The sequence below is a fragment of the Stylophora pistillata genome, chromosome 7 (genome assembly GCF_964205215.1).
Source record: "Stylophora pistillata chromosome 7, jaStyPist1.2, whole genome shotgun sequence".
NCBI classification, from domain to species: domain Eukaryota; kingdom Metazoa; phylum Cnidaria; class Anthozoa; order Scleractinia; family Pocilloporidae; genus Stylophora; species Stylophora pistillata.
The window spans coordinates 34,142,951-34,162,356 of NC_142525.1; the positions used below are offsets into that span (position 1 = coordinate 34,142,951).

Consider the following 19,406-nt stretch of genomic DNA (forward strand, 5'->3'; position numbering starts at 1 on the left):
TCTTATTGTTATAATGAACGAGTGATCATGTACATGTTCCTGCGGCATTGGGATCCCTTCATTCCAACAATTATCATTTATCAAATATTCCATCCGTTGGCGGATGGCTTGATATTATGAACTCTACGAGGATACACTGCTTGAAAAAAGTTTCCGCGGCGACCAACTAGAGGGATTAAGAAGGCATAAGAAATTGAGATATGTTCTTATCAGAGCTCATTGTCGTCAAGGTATTAATCTTTCTTTACGTGGAAATCATCCATGTCGTACTCTTTTCAAAATAAGCTCTTTACGTTAGAAAACATGAGTGCATTACCCATAATTTTGATGCCTCATGACGTCGAAGCTTTCAATACAAACCATTGAATGAAGCAATGCATTCGTAGAATAGTAATTTCTGGGAATAAGTTCAAAAGAAATTATTACTTTGAAACATATTTTTGGACCTGAACACTTCGCAGACCCTTTCTAGATTTGACACTCAGGTCCCAGCCACCAGAAAATCATTTCAACAACACTGAAATACGAGTTATTGGGTTCTGAAAAAAACCGGAAGTAAATTTTAAAAAGAGTGAGAGTATTGCGTGACGAATTGAATTTCCGAGAAAGACGAATGGACTTTACACAAAGCCAAATGGTCGCCATACTGCTGTAAACGAAGTCTTTTGGCAGGCTAGCGAAACGCATTCACCGAAAGCACTCTAATAGTACTGAAGAAAGATGGCGAGTCCAGTGAAGGTAGTGAAGTTTCACCTTTTTAACTGTGATAAAACATATAATTTGGACTCAGTAGAAACCTTGTTGGTCAAAGTGGCAAACAATCTTAACATCAAAATATTGGTCGATAAGCGAAATTTTCGCCTACATGAAATGCAAGATGTGTGTGAAAGGACCATTCCAATGCTACAGATGGATTATGCCGTCTTTGTTGTCCACGCAAACGAATCTCGCCTCTCAATCAACGAAGACAACGCTGGTATTGGCTACGCGAAGATTTACAGAACTTTGCTCCAAGCGACTGGTAGGTCGACTGTAACGTTCAAGTAATTGCAGTATTTTTGTGCAGTGATTTCGTATCGTTATTCTTTTCTAATGAACACCTAACGTATTGAGATATCGAAAATGGTATGAGAGGTCTGTTTCAAAGAAAGTTATCGTAACCATCTGGTATTCCCATGAGCTGCATGCGGTTTTCGATTTCTTTCCTGATTTGTCCTGCTCTCCGTTAATATGTGTATGTGTGTGCGTCTGTGCGCGTAAATGGAAAATTAAGCAAAATGGGCGAGACTGGTGTTACAGCAAGTTAACAAAAGGAAAAATGCAAAATTATCATTATTCGAGATCTGAAAGTGCGCGCTGGGTCGCGATATCAAAGTTCACCTTGATACGTATAGTTAACACCTCCACTTTACCTTGCAAGCCTTTCTACCGGGAAAGTCAAATCAATATTACTGTCTTATCACTGAAAAATGGATAGATGAATGATAATTAAAGACGACTTTTCTAAATCAATAAGTAACGTGGCCCGAAAAGTGTCATTTACAGATGATCCACCTTCCATACTTTATCCAAAGCCTGCGTTTCTTCAAATGTTGTTTTGGTGCGAAGGAGGGTGAGTACGTACATAGTAAGACAATGGGAAATATAAAACCCGAACTGTCCTTGAATCAGGGCGAACTACTTTAAATATCATTTATTTAGAGATATAATGTGTAACACTTATGTGTGATGGGTGTCTTTTACCACAAGGAAATAAAGTATTGATCGTCATCGGTAGCGATAAAGAATACCAAGATGAAAACGAAGAAGACCGCGTTGTTATCTCTCGCTGGGCACGAAGAAAAGTGGAAACACAGTTTAAGGCAGAGTATCTCGATGGAAGAAAGAGCTTCATTTTTTCTTGGAACAAGGGACACAGAGAGATCCACGAAAAAGCACTAGAGCATTACCTCGACCCTTGTAAGAAAGGACAGAAGTTCCAGTATGTGCCAAAACAAGAGCCAGCGATAGCAATCCTAGAGCCCTCGTCGTCTACGAACTTTTTCCCACCAGTCAGCGATTCTGCGGACGAGGTTCGACTCGTGATTAATATTTTCGTATTGATTTGTGCTAATCGACAATCTACCATGCACGTGGTTCAAAACGCTACTTAAATACTGAGGAAAGAGAGTTAACCATCGCCAGAACTCCATGAGATCGGTATTCGTATGTAATTTTACTCATTGATCATATTCCATTCCTATCTGAATATTTGGTAATTTTCAAAATTTCCATACTTTGTGCTATTTACAAATCAAATATTCAGATTGAGGCATTGAATCACATACATAATAGAGCCATCACGTCTACTCCTTAGTCGCTTTCCATCACTGTTGTCTACTCTTTAATTGATTTCAGTGTGAGAAAATTGTAAATAGTTATGCTAAAATACTGAGTTAAATGGTATATTACAACCTCTACAACATGTTCAGCCAGCATTCCTAGCCTGTATTTGTTAATCAATCTCATTTGTGTAGTCTCATTCATAAGTGGCCGCTTTTACTTATTCATTTTTCTTTCGTTCCCTCTACTCTTAGTATTCATTCCTCATCCTTTTCATTCAAATTTGTTGAAATTTTTTTTCTTTGTATCCTGCAGGACGATATTTATGATGACAAAGAACCTCTTCTAGCAACCCAAAAAAGGCAGACAGGTCAAGAAGAAGGAAAAGGAGGGTCCCCAATTTTGCTCCAGGAATCCACTTCTGAAGGTAAAACTGAAACTTTCATTTATAAGCAAGCATAGGCGAGAGTAAATTATTATTACTGAAAATAAAGCCAGACGAAACCAGCCGAAATACTATTTTTTTTTTCAATATCATAGTGTAGCTGCTTAAAATAATATTCCACCTTTTCTTTTCTGCGTTTCGATTTTTCCGTGTAACTGTGCTCGATACATAACAGTAGAGTACAACATATGTTGAGTAGAAAAATACGTTGACTACGTTTTCAATCCTACAAGCCTGTTTCGTGATTGTTCACTCATCAATGTCAGCCATCGTTGTTGATCGCAGTTTCCAATTTAATACGTCTCGTGGTATCAAGTTAGAACCAAATTCTAAGGTTCAAAGCCCTTTTCCACCTTCTCAACAGTCTCCCATTTTAAGCTCCAAAACCGAAGTCCTAAATTGAAGTAAATTCTAATTCCAAGCACCATGTTGTTTTCTCCCAACCCCAGCTTCTTAGTATTAAGCCAAGTCCGAAATACCCAGTAAAGGTTATTTGTTTTTATTTTTTATAAATCTATGTTTTAATCTAATTAGGGCTCAGGCCAGTTCCTATCGATTCCCGACCGGAATTTCTCGAAGGTACCGTACTGCTGGATACGGTCATGCGTTTTGGAAGAATCTCTTATAAAGACGAGGACGTGAAGGTCTGGGACCACAGATGGGAGCCGTCTGAAACAATTGTTCGCCGCATGTCGAACGATTGGATGTTTAGACCTCTTGCGAAAATTTCATTTATCGCTCAAGCTAACGGAGGGGTCTCTTATAGTGTGCTACCCCAGAGTATTTGTGTTTGGTTGCGTGCTATCCTATTGACGTGTATGATAACTTTAAAGCCCCCGATCTAAAGTTTTCCATCTCTTTCTAACCCGACGCTAAAATGGATGGTATGTTCTTTTTGGTTTTATAGTTCTTATGAAATGTACATAAGGTCACATTCGGTCTAACGAGCATTTTGAGCTTCGGTTTCGAGGATGGGCAAACTGGTCACCTGCTGATCGACTGAAAAAGATTCAACGCAATGAAGCTTTATTTATTTGGAGGCTTCTAGAATCTAACCAATTACAGCCTTACAGATGTGACAAGCTCTAGTTAGTAGTAGCTGTGAAGGTCAAATAGTACTAGTAATAGTAGTATTTCTCCAGATTACTTTCTACCTTCGCGGGTGCCTTTCGAGAAGAATTCTTACATTTCATGCTTCCGCACGACATGGAGGCATTAAGTTTCTAGACATGTCTCCTCGTTTGGCTAGGCCTTTAATTGTTAATCAAAATGATTAAAGCAACATTTCAGTAAAGAATTTCCGGTAAAGCCCAAACGACCGAGGGTTGTTATTTATTTTGTCTTATTTTAAGAGTTTGTAGATTTTATGGCTACCCTAAGGAGCAATTAGATCTGCTCTTCCAAAGCCTAATTATTTCAGTCTTCACATACGCTATTGAGGTGTGGGGTTGCTGTTATTATGATAAATATCTTAAGAGAATAGACAAACTGTTTGCTAGGGCTTTTAAGTCTGGATATTGTTTGAAGAAATATAGTATTTGTGATATTTTAGCCACCAGAGATAGCAAACTATGGAACAAGATCACTTCAAATATCACTGCACTTGATGATCTTTTACCGCCGAGACGTACTAGGCAATTACGCAGCAGGGGCCATGATTATATATTACCTAGAGTTCGTACTTCACGTTTTAAATCCACTTTTGTAAATAGATGTCTTTTTAACATTGTCTGCCATTAATAGTTAGTTGTATTTTCTATCTTAATCTGTTTTATATTTCATTCTTTGTAAATAATGACACGGTTGATGCATTATTGCTTTTAATAGATACCATTAATCGGGTTTCATATGCCACCGCTTGGCATCAGATTTTAATAGTTATTATTACTTGTGGCCAGGAAGCTTCCAAGGTTGAAAAAACCGCTACAAAATGCGATCCGAGTACACTGTTTCAAAATATTATGACTCCGTCCGTTTTATTTCTCACTGCACACTAGAAAATCCATCATGTCTACAAACCATGATAATTTGCTCAAATAAATGGGAATTTAGATCAACAAAGGTTCGCAAGTAATGTTGTCTCCACAGGAGATTATGTCACCTCCCGTTATGTCAAACTTCCTATCAGAATTTCCTGGTAAATAGATCGTGTTACAGTCTCGTTTTCACTTGCTCAAGCGAAAGAAGGCTTAAGTCATTGGATAAAATACCCGGGAAAAGAAACAACCATTGTAAGGCTAGCTTCAAGCTATGAAAGCGAATCTACTGAGGGAAAAAGCAAAACCAGTATTAACAGAAAGGAAATCTTTTGGGTACTTGTTAATAGCCTAAGAAACAAGTGAATAGATGAACTATCACATATTTGAACTGCGAAACTGTACCCCTCTTAAGGGGGCATTCTGGTCAAAAAAAATTAAAAATCTTTATTTTTTTCGAAAATGTTTTGATGGCCTCTTTAGTTGGGCAAATCTGTCTAGTTTAAAGTTTTGATGTCAGTTTTTCCACTTCCAGTTTGCGAGTCAGTAAAAAATGAGGTTTTCTTAGCCTTGTTTTTTTGTTGTTTTCGGTTTCCATAGCAACGGTTTCAAATTTTGCGTTATTTTTGCGATCGATGCGTTATAACTTGTTAAAACACGTTCCTACGGTCTGGTGTGACCAGAGTCCGTTCCACAGGTACAATCTTTTCGGTTCTAAGCTAGGTTACTAAGCCAATTCAGCTCTCGGCCAAAACTCCGCATTGCTCCATAATACTTTCGCATTGCTCCATAATATTTTCGAATTACAATGCCAAAAGAAGGACGCAAACAAGCTGTTTTAAGGAAAAATGTTTCGAAAAAGCGAAAAAGTGGTTTCAGAGGCACTTCAGTCCATGATTTAAAGCGCCAGAATAAAGAGAAACGGCCAACAGTAGGAGTTACTTTCGTCGATGAAGACGATGTGGTCAGCGAGCTAATTCCACCACCAGCTGTGCCTGCATCTTCCAGAAAGATTCAAGTCTCTGAGACCGAAAGCCTCTCAGACGAGAATTCCTAGAACGCTTTCGAGTCAGCAAATGGTTATCGCCTTGTTAGCATGGATAGCTTAAGGAAATTTTGTAACAGGATTCATTCACACTCTAAATGCTCTTCAGGTGAGTCTAGAGCTTTATCACATACACGTGTAATCTGTATGTAACGTATCTATCTTTCTACCTACAATCTGCTTAACTTAATAGCTATGTTATGAAGTTTCTTAACTGTTTATTTTGTTTTGGCTGCTTTAGGCCATGTTGAGTTAGAAGAAGACTGTACAAGTAGATTTGGCTTGAGCAGTTCCATCTATGCCAGGTGTGATGAATGTGGAATGTCAGAACTACTTGCTACTGGATACCACAAATCTGATGCCACATTACCGAATACTATCCAAGGAAAAGATTTAAATCGGAGAGTTGTTTATGGTGCCTTTGAAATGGGTTTAGGAAGGGAAGGAATAGCCAAACTGTGCGAAGTGTTAGATATGCCTTTCAGTATTTCAATTGATACATGGTATAGACATGAGGATGCTCTCTTAGAAGCCCACACTGATGTCGTTAAGAGGAGAGATTCTAAAAGAGTAAAACAGGCTGAGACAAGAGTGGACAAACAGTACAAGAACTACAGAATCATGAGGAGGCAGGCAAAACAAAGGGATGAAGAGCTGAGGTCCAACCGGGAAGGTGTGACATATGAGGCGGGAGGCTTCAATGATCTTGGACTGAACAGTGGACCATCAAGAAAGAGAAAAAAAAAATGAACAGACATAAAAGCCATTCCCTGGTGACATTTACTGCTGTTTGATATAGTATTATGGTGAAATATCAAAGCAAATCAGTAGTTGAGAGAATGGAAGTCATTTTCATTGTTTTTTCTCTTTTACAAATGTTTAAGGCTATTTTCTGAAAAATGGCCATTTTTCCTACTGCCAGTACTGCCCCCTATTTTTTTGTTTCTTAGATTTAAGGTATGTTAGTCAAACTTGGCTCAAGTATTTAACATATAGACTACTACAACTTAATGGGACAAAATTAGACCATATAAAATAGGAACATATTTACAGGAAAAAACATAAAGTAAATGTTCATTTGGTTGCCATGACAACAATATTCGCCGTAACCAAATTTTGCCCCATTAAGTTGTAGTCCCTTTTATATAGAGTTGATGTGCCAAACATAAGTTTATTTGACTGCATTTTCATTAGAAACAAAGGGGGGTAGTGTATCAAGTCTAACAATAATATTTTATGTTATAGGGTTAATAATTAACTTCAGAAATGCATGGTCAGCAATTTAAGATCAATATTGAAGAAAGCATAATCAGGTGCCTCTTTGGTGAAAATGTGAGCCATTTAGGCTAAATTTTGAATTTTTTATGAATTTTAAAAGTTGTGGTCACAATCGTCCTAGTTTTAGACCAGAATGCCCCCTTAAGCAGAAAGCCTGTGACAAAGACATATGATAAAGAATAAATCAATAAACGAAATCCTTGTCATGCAGCTTCGTGCGTTTTTTCTGGTAAAGCATACAGCGCCTCCAAAACAGTTACAGGCTGAACTGTTGAAGAAAGACTGAAGCCGGAGGTGGGGATGTCTTGTTTTAACCATATCATAACTGATTTATCGTTTATATGTGAATAAAAATAACTACAAAGCGGGATTAACGAAATTTTGAGCAATCGAGCACATGTTACCGAGAATGCGAGCATGCGAGCAACTGCAAAAATTTTTGCGAGCACGAGCAAGCGAGCACCCGTGTAATTTTTGCGAGCAATTCGAGCGAAGACCAAATTTTGCGAGCACTTGTAAATTGAATGGGACCATTCGATACCCCTAAAATAACGTGTTCTTTACTAAGTTCTAGCCCAGGATTTCCATTTCGTTAGCGTGAGTTTTGTTTTCGAGTTTCACAGCATGATTCAAAATTTAAAAAAATTAAAATAAAGATCTTTACTTCACTCAAATTGTGGAGTAGTTCACTTAATCTTGGGGACACAGCGGCTGAATGGCGAGATCCGTATGCTAGCATCTCCTCGATGTTCTTTTGGGTGCGTAGGGTAGGGGTTTACTTCCTACAGGTGGTTTGCACGTTACGGCATTGCCGCCATGTTGGTAGACGTAAACAATAGCTATCTCATTAGCTCCTATTGTTCGTCCACCAGCATTTGTTCCTTTCACCATTGTTGACTGTGTCTCTAGAGATTGGTTGCAAACCACTTATACTGAGCTATACAGAGTATGCTCATCTCTGAAGTAACTTTCACGAGTGCAGATAAAAACTTTCAAAAGGCTATTGCTACCTTTCAAAAACTGTCATTAGGCAGATGAAAGAAAACTTAAATGATCGAGAGAATATTTTCTTGGTGTGAAAAAGGGCAGTACATTTTCTGCGAAGGCGGAAAGCGAAGCCTTTGTTCAGATATGGAACGTTATTGTGTAAGGATATGCACCAACCCATATATCGACGTGCACAAGAATGACACTGTTTCTTCTTAACTTCATAAATATGCCTCCTGCAACCCGAAAATTTCACTCAACTCCCCCCCCCCCTTTCTACCACCCCCTCACCCCGATCTCCTGAGCATACACTTGTAAAAGAGAGAGGCAAGCACAAGCAGACGGACAACTTCTGTGTTAAGACTACGGCGAGGAATTTGTGTCGCGCTTGTGAAGCCACTTTCTTTTTCCTTTTTTCGTAAGAGAATCTTTCCTGCAACAGCTGGCAAATTTATAAGTTCCAGTTCGTAATGTGCCATTCACTGATGCCGGAAACAAAACAACATGGGCGTCCTAAGGTAATGAAATATTTGGAAAATTTACAAAAAGAGTTTTTCAAACTGAACTTGGTCTGATGCCGACGGCTTGCTTGCTTCAGGTTCTGAAATATGATTAATAGTTTTGCCTTTTACCAACTCGCACCTGTTCAAAGCAGTGAGCTTTCTCCATTTCAGAATTTTACAGTGATGTAGCCAAAGATGATTTAGGATACACTTGACTGTAATCTCAGAACTACCCGGTACCCGCAGCTTTGTTTTCGAGAAAGCCAATAATCAGATACAATGAATATATGAAGTTCATGATTGTCGTTCAATAATGTCGTTTTAAGGGTTTAAGCTGCTTCTTTATCCAGAGATGAAAGGATTTTATAGAACCATATGTGTAAGATTTATTCGTATTTTTTTTACTGGTTTCATCGAAGGATTATATTAAAACTTGGGCTTACATGCCTTTGGCTTAAGCGTCAACAAAAAGTTTATGTTACAATTTTGGGTAACGCAATATTCTAAGAATTCATTTTCCCGGAACGACAAGCGAATGGACTTTGTTCGGCTGTGTTCAAGACAGGTTGGCTTTCTTGTTCGTATTTGAAATGTTTGAAAGGGAAAATATCATGGAAATGAAAGGAGATCCGACCAACATCTATCTTTTTAACTGCGATAATACTTGTAGTTTGGATCCAATAGAATCCTTGTTACTAACCGTGCAAAAAGACGTGAAGATGCAGTTTGTTATAGGCAAGCGCAATTTTCAGCTGCACGACATGACAGAGATGTGCGAGACAATTATTCCCGATCTGCAGATGGATTATGCCGTTTTTGCTGTCCATGCCCACGAATCACGGCTCTCAATCAACGAAGACAACGCTGGAATTGGTTACGCAAAGATCTACAGAGCGTTACTGAAAGCGACTGGTGAGTCGAAACGATCGAGTTGATAACAGTTCGGCTTCAAATCCTTTGGGAGCGATTAAGACATACCTCTTCCTTTTAATGACGATATAAACTCTGATTAGGCTAAATATCCTTTAGACCTCTGATACTCTACAACGAACCTGAGAACTGTGGCTGCGTGGCATTTATAATGCCGATACTTGTGAATCGTATTTTTTTCTAAGTGAGGAACACAAAGGGAACAATATATCCAAGCATAACTAGATCTGTATCTTTGAAGGTAGTTGAGCTTTCAACATTAACTCTTTTCTTGAGAGGAAAGACGAGAACCTATGGTATGAATGACTTTCAAAGCCAGTTCCTCAAGATTAACAACTTTCGCTTTCGTGGAAAACAATCAGTTCGTGTCTACGTTAGAACTAACTAAAAGCGGAAGTTACTTCCGGCCTCTCTTCGACTTTCAGTCTCACAAAACCATGATTTTATAGTTCACAGTTTCTCGGAAAGAACTTGGATGTCTGAAAATAATAATAGAAAATATAAACATAGACATTTCTAAAGGCATGTGTTCGTGGAGATTATTAAATTTCTTCCACTGAGAAAACTCGGTATAGCAACGATCATACGTAAAGGCTGTGAAAGTAAAATCAGACATTTAGATTTTTCTTATGATCTTGAAAAGTCCTTAATAGGTATCTCTCCACAATTTTAAGGCTATGGAGATAATTTCCATTGTTTTATTCTGGGAATCATTGGTTATTTTTCCTAAGGCCATCTAAATCAGGCTTGAGGGTACAGCGTCAATCAGAGAAAGACTTACCACGGACTTGATGGTGTTTTTCAAATCTTGTGCAATTTTCATTCAGAGATTTAATCACACCCTGACTTATTTACAAAGCCATTTAGCTAAATTACTCAATGTGTGTGCTGGAGAGGGAGGGAAGTGTCTCCCATCTGTAGTTTCATAAAACAGTCAGTCTTAGAAGAATCTAGGACTGCCCCTGGGATAACTTTTTCTCAGTTTAAAACTGATAATTTTTTTAACAGAAAATTATACTTTATTTTCGATTGTAAAGACATTCAAATCAGGTTTGAGGGTATTGCGTTAGTCAGATGTAATTATCTGATAGGTATAATGGTGTGTTTTTAAGTAAAATTACGTGATTTTAGTCACACTAAACGGTTTTCATCATATTTCATTTATTTTGTTATCCAAGGAGGCAAGGTTTTGATAGTCATTAGTGGAGACAACAACTACAAAGATTCAGACGAGGAAGACAGATCTGTGATCTCGCGCTGGGCACGGAGAAAAGTGGCTTCGCAGTTCGGGGAGGAATATCTTGACGGAAGACAGAGCTTTGTCTTTTCCTGGGACATGAAATACAGGAAAATCCACGCGCAAGCATTGCTGCATCACTTTGATCCAAGCAAAACAGGAGAGAAGTTCGCATACCAGCCACAACCAAAGCCACAACCAAAGCCACAACCAAAGCCACAGGTAAAGCCACAACCAAAGCTAAACCCAGAACCACCATCAGGAATGGAGGTATGAGAAACTTCCATGAGTTTTTCTTTCACTTGGATCTATTTTACCATTGTATCCCATGCTACAATGCATTTGGTCAGGGATCAATAACCGATGACTGCTAAACAGAGGCACACGAGGCGCAGCTGAGTGTACCACATTTTCTACGTTGCCAAAAGGATTCTAATTGTTTGACTTCTTCTGTTCTTCTGTCCTTCTGTAGGAACTGATCAAAATTTGTGTATTTTTGCACTAATTTGTGCTAATCTATAATCCTCAGGCACATGGCTCAAAACGCTACTTTAATATTGAGAAAAGAACGTAACCATTGCCGGAAAACGATGAGATCGAAATTCGTATGTTATTTTACTCGTTGATTCTAGTCCGCATACTTCATTGCTCTTTGGATATTTGCATATTTTCAAAATTTCAATACTTTGAGGTAATTAGAAATCGACAACTTTGGGACATGCACCAAAGAGGGCAAGTTTTAACTAGCTACTCCTTGGGTGACTATTCAGGATGAGGCATTGAATTACACACATCAATTCACTGGTGAATTGATGAGGCATCACGTCAATTCACTGGTGTCTATTCAATGTGAGTTCAATTGTATATAGGTTTGCTAAAACACTGAGTACATGCATTTAGACCCTCTACAACATGTTCAGCCAGTATTCCTATATTTGCTCATCCAACTCATCCTTTGCTCCACTTATTCATTATTCTTTTGTTTATTCCACTATTTTTCCTTCTTCATTCAAATTTGATGAAGGTTAATGTTATTTATCCTCTAGGGTGATATTTATGATTACAAAGAACCTCCTCCAGGAACCCGCAGAAGGCATACTGGTCAGAAAGAAGGAAAAAGTGAGTCCACAATTTTGCTCCAGGAATCCAATTCTGGAAGTAAAACTATTTCTTAGAGGATCAGCACCCTTATTAAAGAGGCACTCTAACTTATTAGAAAAATGGTTAAGTTCAGATTGACTATTTATCTGAAATGTATGTTTAACTTTCTACTCACCGTGATGAGAAGCAAGCATATCTATAACTGATAAACTATTATTACTGAAGATAACGCCAAAAACCCAGCGGAAACAATTTTTTGAAATATATCATAGAGTAGCTGCTTTAAGAAATATTCCACTCTCTTTTTATATGTTGAACTATTGTTAAAATATACCTTCCATAATTCATGCTTATGACACTGAATGCTAACCACCATTTGTTATTGCTGTTTCTAATTCGGGACGTCTTATGATACAAAGTTACGACAAAATACTCTGGTACAAAACTCTCTTTCACCTCCTTTCCAGTCTACCATTCTAAGCTCCAAACACGAGGTCCTAAGTGTTAAGTTCTCCAACACAACCTCTAAGTTCTAAGCTAGCCTTGAGTCCCTATTTCTAAGCACGATCCCCAGGAAATACGGCTTCAAGTGAAGCCTTAAGTGCTATTACTGTACCCGAATTCTATTGCATAATCCTAACCCCATCTCCTTAGCATCAATCCAAGTCGGAAATCCTCAGCAAGGTTTATTTTTATTTATCTACAGATGTTTTTAATCTAATCTTAGGGCCAGACTCCCGACCGGACTTTCTCGAAGGTACCGTTCTGCTGGAAACAGTCATGCGTTTTGGACGAATCTCTTATGAGGAAGAATATGTGAAGGTCTGGGATCACAGCTGGCAGCCGTCGGAAGCAACTGTTCGTTGCTTATCGAACGATTGGAAATTTAGACCTTTTGCGAATATTACATTTGTCGCTCAAGCTAACGGAGGGATCTCTTACTGTGTGCAACCACAGAGTATTTGTGTTTGGTTGCGTGCTATCCTATTGACGAGTATCCTGGGCTTCTTGAAGTTAGGCTGGAATTACCTTGTTTGTATTTCGTATTTCATACTGTCGATTTTAAATTTTTTTTTTGACTGGCTTTCAAAAAAAATCAATCCTAATCCTAACAAACATTCTTCGTAATACATAATATCGGCCCCAGCGAACAAATTCCACAACACTGAAGCTCTTCATTACGTTCATTCTAGAGCTGTTTTAGATGAAACAAACTCCTGCCGGTTTTCAGTTACATAAATACCAACGCTTCATTTACCAAAGGTGGCCCTTATTAAAGAAGTAACTACTGCAATAGCTTACCAAGAGCAACAATTTCAAAAAGAAAAACAAATTTAGTCTCTAGAAAGAGTAAAATACTGTTTCAATTTCATCCCTCTCAAAAGAAAATTAATGTTAGTTCCCTGGCAATAGCTTAAACTTTTTTTCTATCGGTTTAAAACAAAGAGCATGAGATCGAAAAATCTCATATTCAAAGATCTTCAAAGCCGTGCTTCTCAGCTTGGCTCCGACACTTTGAAATGTGAGTCTAAGAGTCACGGAAATGTGACAAACAGGTCACATCTCCTACAAGTGGTGACCTGTTTGCCACCAGAATGCATGACGTAAGTTAAGTTGTGTATGGCCTTGTATTGAATCCTTTTTCGTAGTTCACAATTCTATGCGTAAAATAATGTTAGAAGTGGTATGATTTATCAACTATTAAATTTTTTCAAAAGAATAACTCATTTAAGCCTGAGATGACCATAACACCTTTATTTTGCTTTAAAGATTAAAAAAACACAGGTTTATTAATATTTAACCTTTTGGAACCAAAGGAATTAATTTTTAACTTTTTTGTTAACCGTAACTGTAAAAAATTAACCGATAGCCGTAAAAGAGCCAAAATTTTAGCCGATAACCGTAAAAGCCAGCACCCCATTGAGACCCTCCTGTAAGTGAATGCTTCCCGATAGGGGAGCGGGAAAGACACCATCTGAACCTCAGACGTCATGAGAGGGACCTGGTGTTAGCCTGATGTTAGCCTGATGTTGGCCTGATGCTAGCCTGATGTTAGCCTGATGCTAGCCTGATGTTAGCCTGATGTTAGCCTGATGTTAACCTGATGTTATGACATTTTCTATGATCTGCTTTCGTTTGATAACCATCCTCGTCCATGCAAGAAATATTGACAAGATAGCAGCCGTTTCTTAGTCATTTTAAATAAAGGTTATATATGTATTTGTTTGATTATTTATCTTAAAAAATCGTAGATTTTAACTGTCGTAAGCTTGCTCTCTTTCGTAATTTGTCGGTGATCTTGTGTCAGACGTTTTACGATACATTTGACTGAAATCTGTAATCTTCACGGTGTGCGTTTTGTTGTGCTCGCGAGAAGGCTTATAAAGTCGTTTGATGGAAAAAAAAAAAAAAAGAAAAAAGCAGTAATTGAATTTTTAGCCACGCTTGCCTTTTCAGCTGCATTTATTTGAATGCACTTAAAATGAAATATCGATATTTATCTATAACCACTCGTTTCAGTTGGGGATGAGAGGTAGAAAAACAAACAGTGTTTACATGCCATTGCCGTACACGTCATCAAAAAGGTTTGGTTACAAGTGGGGGTAACGCAATATTCTGGGAAATCGTATTCCGCGAACGACAAGCAAATAGGTTTTGTTCGACTGTTTTCGAGAAAAGTTTGCTTTCCTGTTCGTTGGTGAAATTATTTGAAAGAAAATTGCTATGGAAATGAAAGGAAAACTGATCAACATCTATCTTTTTAACTGCGATAATACTTGTAGTTTGGACCCGATAGAATCCTTGTTTCTTACTGTGCAAAAAGATGCGAAGATGCGGTTTGCTGTAGGCAAGCGCAATTTTCGGCTGCACGAAATGACACAAATGTGCGAGACAGTTATTCCCGGACTACAAATGGATTTTGCTATTTTTGCTGTCAATGCCCATGAATCACGGCTCTCAATCAACGAAGACAACGCTGGAATTGGTTACGCAAAGATCTACAGAGCGTTACTGAAAGCGACTGGTGAGTCGAAACGATCAAGTTGATAGTGTTTTGCATCAGATCTTTTCAGAGCGATAAAGATGTAATTTTTCCTTTGTATGACGATATAAACTCGTGTGGATAAGTTTAAATATCTTTAGGCCCCCTGATAAAACAAACGATACATCGAGACTGAGAACTGTGGCTGTTTGGCATTTATAATGCCTATACTTGTGATTCATATTATTCTCCATGAGGAACACAAAGGAAACAATATATCCGAGCATGACCAGGTCTGTATCTCTCAAGGTAGTCGAGTTTTCATCTTTTACTCTTTTTATGAAAGGCAAGATGCGAACCTTTGGTATGACTGACTTTCAAAGTTAGTTTCTCAGTATTAAAAACTCTCTCTTTCGTGGTAAACACTTGGTTCGTGTCCACGTTCTAACTAACCAAAAGCGGAAGTTACTTCCGGCCTCTCTTCGAGTTTTAATTTCATAAAACCATGATTTTGTAATGCACGGTTTCTCGGAATGAACTTTGATGTCTGAAAATAATACTTGAAAATAACTCAATTGTAAAGGCAGGCTTACGCGGAGATAATAAAATTTACTTCCACTGAAAACTTGGTATAGAAAAGATCGTAACAGAAGGCTGTGAAAGGGAGCGAGGTTTCTTTAAAGAATCTTCGATTATCCCTCGTTAATCTTTTTTCCTATTTTTTTAACAGAAAATTATACTTTATTTTGATCGTAAAGACATTTAAATCAGGGTTCAGGCTGAGGGTATTGCGTTAGTCAGATGCAGATATTCAATAGATGTAAAGGTGTGTTTTTTAGTAAAATTAGGTGCAGTTTGCATTCAGTGAGTTTATTAGCACCAGTCACACAACACGGCTTTCAAGATAGTTCATTCGTTTTGTTATCCAAGGAGGCAAGGTTTTGATAGTCATCGGTGGAGACAGCAACTACAAAGATTCAGACGAGGAAGACAGATATGTGATCTCGCGTTGGGCACGGAGAAAAGTGGCTTCGCAGTTCGGGGAGGAATATCTTGACGGAAGACAGAGCTTCATCTTTTCCTGGAACATGAAACACAGGGAAATCCATGAGCAAGCATTGCTGCATTACTTCGATCCGAGCAAAACAGGAAAGAAGTTTGAATACCAGCCGAAACCAAAGCCACAACCAAAGCTACAACCAATGCCACAACCAAAGCCACCATTAGGGATGGAGGTATGAGAAACTTGAATGAGTTTTTCTGTATCAATAAAATAATTCTTCAGAAGAAAAAAGAACATCTATGTTAAACAGTCAGGAAGAAAATCCACCATTCACAGCCGTTGAAAAGCATCAAGGGTTATCCCAAAGAGGACGCAAATGATATATGTAATGGAAACTTTCATCTTTGATCTATTTTACTTTTGAATTCCATGCTGCATTGCGTTTGCTCGGCTGAGGTCAATAACCGATGATTGCAAAAACAAATAAGAGGCACACGAAGCACAGCTGAGTGTGTCGTCTATATTATAACCACGTTTTTACGTTGTCCATAATATATAACCGAACAGACCCACGGCAACAAGGAATCTATTTGTTTGACTTCATCTGTTCGTCTGTCCTCCAACAAATCATAAGTAGGAACCAATCAAAATTCGTGTATACTTTAACTTAAGAAACACACATCACAAAAACCTTCATCAAGACACACTCGATGAGACTTAAATTTATTGTTTGATGACATCTAATGAACAAAAACTGATATCTGTAATTGTAGTGTCTTGGTCAGAGTCAGCAAAACGTTGTTCTCGTTTTATCATAGAATGCCACTGATTCAGTGCCATTTACCACTGGTAAGAGAGACACGAAAATTGACTTGGAAGAACCAGGTCCGTATCCAGGTATAAAAAAAATAAATTTAATTAATTATGACAGTCTTAGATTTAAGAGAGTTGCGTTTTTGAAACAGCTGAAGACGAAACTTCTTTCAAATTATGCGTAAATCTCCGTGTACAAAGGCGTTTGAAATGATAACATTGAAGCGCGCTATTCACACTGTTTTTAACACTATTTTATTAGATGAAATTTCACGTAAATGTGACATTACCCACAATAATTGTATATGAAAAATAATTTGAAAAGCGTGTGCAACATTATATTAGTGGCTCACAGGGCTTTCACATACTTTTCTATTAATAATTGAGGCCAACATGAGAAAAACCTAGCCTCACGCCCTCTTTTAGAATCTTTACGACGTTTTCCGAACTAAGACGAAAGTATTTTAACATTCAGGTAACCTCCATCTTGTTCTGACCTTTTGTAAACCAATTCCTCTCAAAAGTAAACGTCATTTTATTCAATTCATGTCTCATTTAATCAAATTTCAGTCCCGTCGTACTACCCAGAGGGCACAGTTCTGCTACATACTCGGCTCCGCTACGGGAGGATCTCTTTCGAGGTCGGTGACGTTAAGACTTGGGACCGAGCCTGGATGCCGTCTGAAAAGATTGTGCAGGATCTAGTCCGAGAATGGGGGAAAGAAGTTGAAGTTAATGTGCAGTTCATATCCACTGGTTCCGGTGGTGTCACGTACACTGTTTCTAGGGCTCCGCCGGAAGATGGGGGGAGTTGTAGATCATCATTGATCGCTATAACTTTGTTATGCGTGGCCGGGCTTGTCATTTTTGGTATTTGGAGGTTAACTCTAGTTTATAACCAACCAAGAATGCCTGATCAGCGGGTTGAACTGCCAAGAACCCCAGGAAAATTTTAGTCTACATTAAGAACAGTACACAGAAAAATGAATGTTTTCTTCTCCTAGCTAGATAACTTAACCTACCAAAAAGACTTAAACTTAGAGAAGTCTTAGAGAAGATTAGGTCAGATATGCAAAGAGTCTGATTTGTCAATTACTTCCCACCTTCGTAACTCACTTCATTCGAAATTATTAAGTTGTATGGGGGTTGACTGGTAGAATAGTTCAACAAGGTATTCGTGCGAGCACAAACCAGATATACCTACTAATCTGGATTGGGAATCCATGCAGTTTTTCTTTCAGGTTTATAAATCAGCTACAGGTAACAGTCTTGGATGGTCTAGCAACCCATCCAAGGATAAGTAATACTCCTCATCGCATCATGCTATGGAAACTGTGATGAACTCCTGTAGAATTGGCCATAAAGCTTGTAAACTGCCTGTTTTTCGATATTTTGTTTTACGACTTCAATGCTGTAGGGTATTTTTTTTCCACTTTGTAAACGCGCACTTTAACTTGTAGTTGCGAGAGCAACTAGTTATTGTGAATTTGTTATGGTACACAAACGCTTCAATTAGAATTAGAGAAAGTGACTTTTGTTTTGTGAATTCGAAACCAGCAATCAGTTGATTTCTTCATGGGATAAGTCACGGAAGTTATACAGTAACTGTAACTACTAGTTGATATATCTATATTGGATTTTACATTGAATAAAGAATCGTTGTTTGTTGTTTAAAAAATATACTGAATGACTGTCTTCAATATTAAATATTTTATCGATTATTTCTTTTCTAAGTTAAGTTCTCATTACCTCTCAAGATCATGGGTTGGTAGCTTTGCCCATTAGTTCGACTATGTTATCCAAGTTGTTCAGAAACTATAAAACAATGTAAGAAGTCTAAAAGGGAAATAAAAAATCGACGTTACACCTGAAAAACGGACATTTGAGCATTACGATTTCTTTTCCCCTACCGATCCCATCCTTGTATTTACAATCCATGCAACCGTTCATTACTATCACTCGTATATATGCACGATCCTTCGCAGTAAAGCACTATTTGGGCCATAGTGAAAATCAGACCTGAAAAAAATTTCAGGCCTGTACGGGATTCGAACCACTGACCTCTGCGATACTAGTGCAGCGCTCTACAAATTGAGCTAACAAGCCAACTGGGAGCAGGCCATCAAATTAATTCGACATAAACCCGTAGATGATAAATTAAACAACAACAAACATATGAAACATATGTATGAACTGCGGTTATGAAACGTATATATGCACGATCCTTCGCAGTAAAGCACTATTTGGGCAATAGTGAAAATCAGACCTGAAAAAAATCTCAGGCCTGTACGGGATTCGAACCACTGACCTCTGCGATACTATTCGGGTTTATGTCGAATTAATTTGATGGCCTGCTCCCAGTTGGCTTGTTAGCTCAAGTGGTAGAGCGCTGCACTAGTATCGCAGAGGTCAGTGGTTCGAATCCCGTACAGGCCTGAAATTTTTTTCAGGTCTGATTTTCACTATTGCCCAAATAGTGCTTTACTGCGAAGGATCGTGCATATATACGTTTCATAACCGCAGTTCATACATATGTTTCATATGTTTGTTGTTGTTTAATTACTATCACTGTTTGCAAATGGTCTCCAAATATTCACAAGCGTAGGAATAGTGATGCTGAAATAAGTGGAAGTTTTATGTTGAGCCTCCCGCTTAGCTCAATGGATAGAGCGCTGGACTGATGTGCGGGAAGTCGAGGGTTCGAGCCCCGGCCGGACCAACACTCAAAGTCTTAAAATAATTGAGAAGAATATGCTGCCTTTCTATAACATCAAGAAATGGTT

The 19,406-nt window shown here is 38.2% G+C and overlaps 3 protein-coding genes across 7 annotated transcripts; all 3 read left to right on the top strand.

Annotated features, from left to right (window-relative positions):
• The first annotated feature begins 108 nt into the window (after positions 1–108).
• LOC111341860 (uncharacterized) lies at positions 109–7,178 on the top strand. The gene is made up of 5 exons (XM_088726287.1): positions 109–1,021; positions 1,750–2,072; positions 2,638–2,749; positions 3,302–5,897; positions 6,030–7,178. Exons 1-4 carry the CDS (start codon positions 721–723, stop codon positions 3,610–3,612), a joined length of 1,047 nt encoding a protein of 348 aa, XP_088582413.1. The 5' UTR covers positions 109–720; the 3' UTR covers positions 3,613–5,897; positions 6,030–7,178.
• Positions 7,179–9,058: 1,880 nt separating this feature from the next.
• Positions 9,059–14,044, top strand: LOC111341887 (uncharacterized). Of its 4 annotated transcripts, none has more exons than XM_022948928.2 (4): positions 9,059–9,468; positions 10,665–10,993; positions 11,770–11,842; positions 12,531–14,044. In XM_022948928.2, exons 1-4 carry the CDS (start codon positions 9,147–9,149, stop codon positions 12,950–12,952), a joined length of 1,146 nt encoding a protein of 381 aa, XP_022804663.1. In that variant the 5' UTR covers positions 9,059–9,146; the 3' UTR covers positions 12,953–14,044. The 4 variants fall into 4 exon arrangements, with proteins under 4 accessions (XP_022804663.1, XP_088582410.1, XP_088582411.1 ...); XM_088726284.1 differs by having other exon boundaries at positions 10,665–10,945; XM_088726285.1 differs by having other exon boundaries at positions 10,665–10,945; positions 12,552–14,044.
• Positions 14,045–14,426: 382 nt separating this feature from the next.
• Positions 14,427–18,303, top strand: LOC111341862 (uncharacterized). 2 transcript variants are annotated; one of them, XM_022948890.2, is made up of 4 exons: positions 14,427–14,849; positions 15,738–16,042; positions 16,629–16,707; positions 17,194–18,303. In XM_022948890.2, exons 1-4 carry the CDS (start codon positions 14,549–14,551, stop codon positions 17,577–17,579), a joined length of 1,071 nt encoding a protein of 356 aa, XP_022804625.1. In that variant the 5' UTR covers positions 14,427–14,548; the 3' UTR covers positions 17,580–18,303. The 2 variants fall into 2 exon arrangements, with proteins under 2 accessions (XP_022804625.1, XP_022804626.1); XM_022948891.2 differs by having other exon boundaries at positions 16,629–16,695.
• Positions 18,304–19,406: the final 1,103 nt, after the last annotated feature.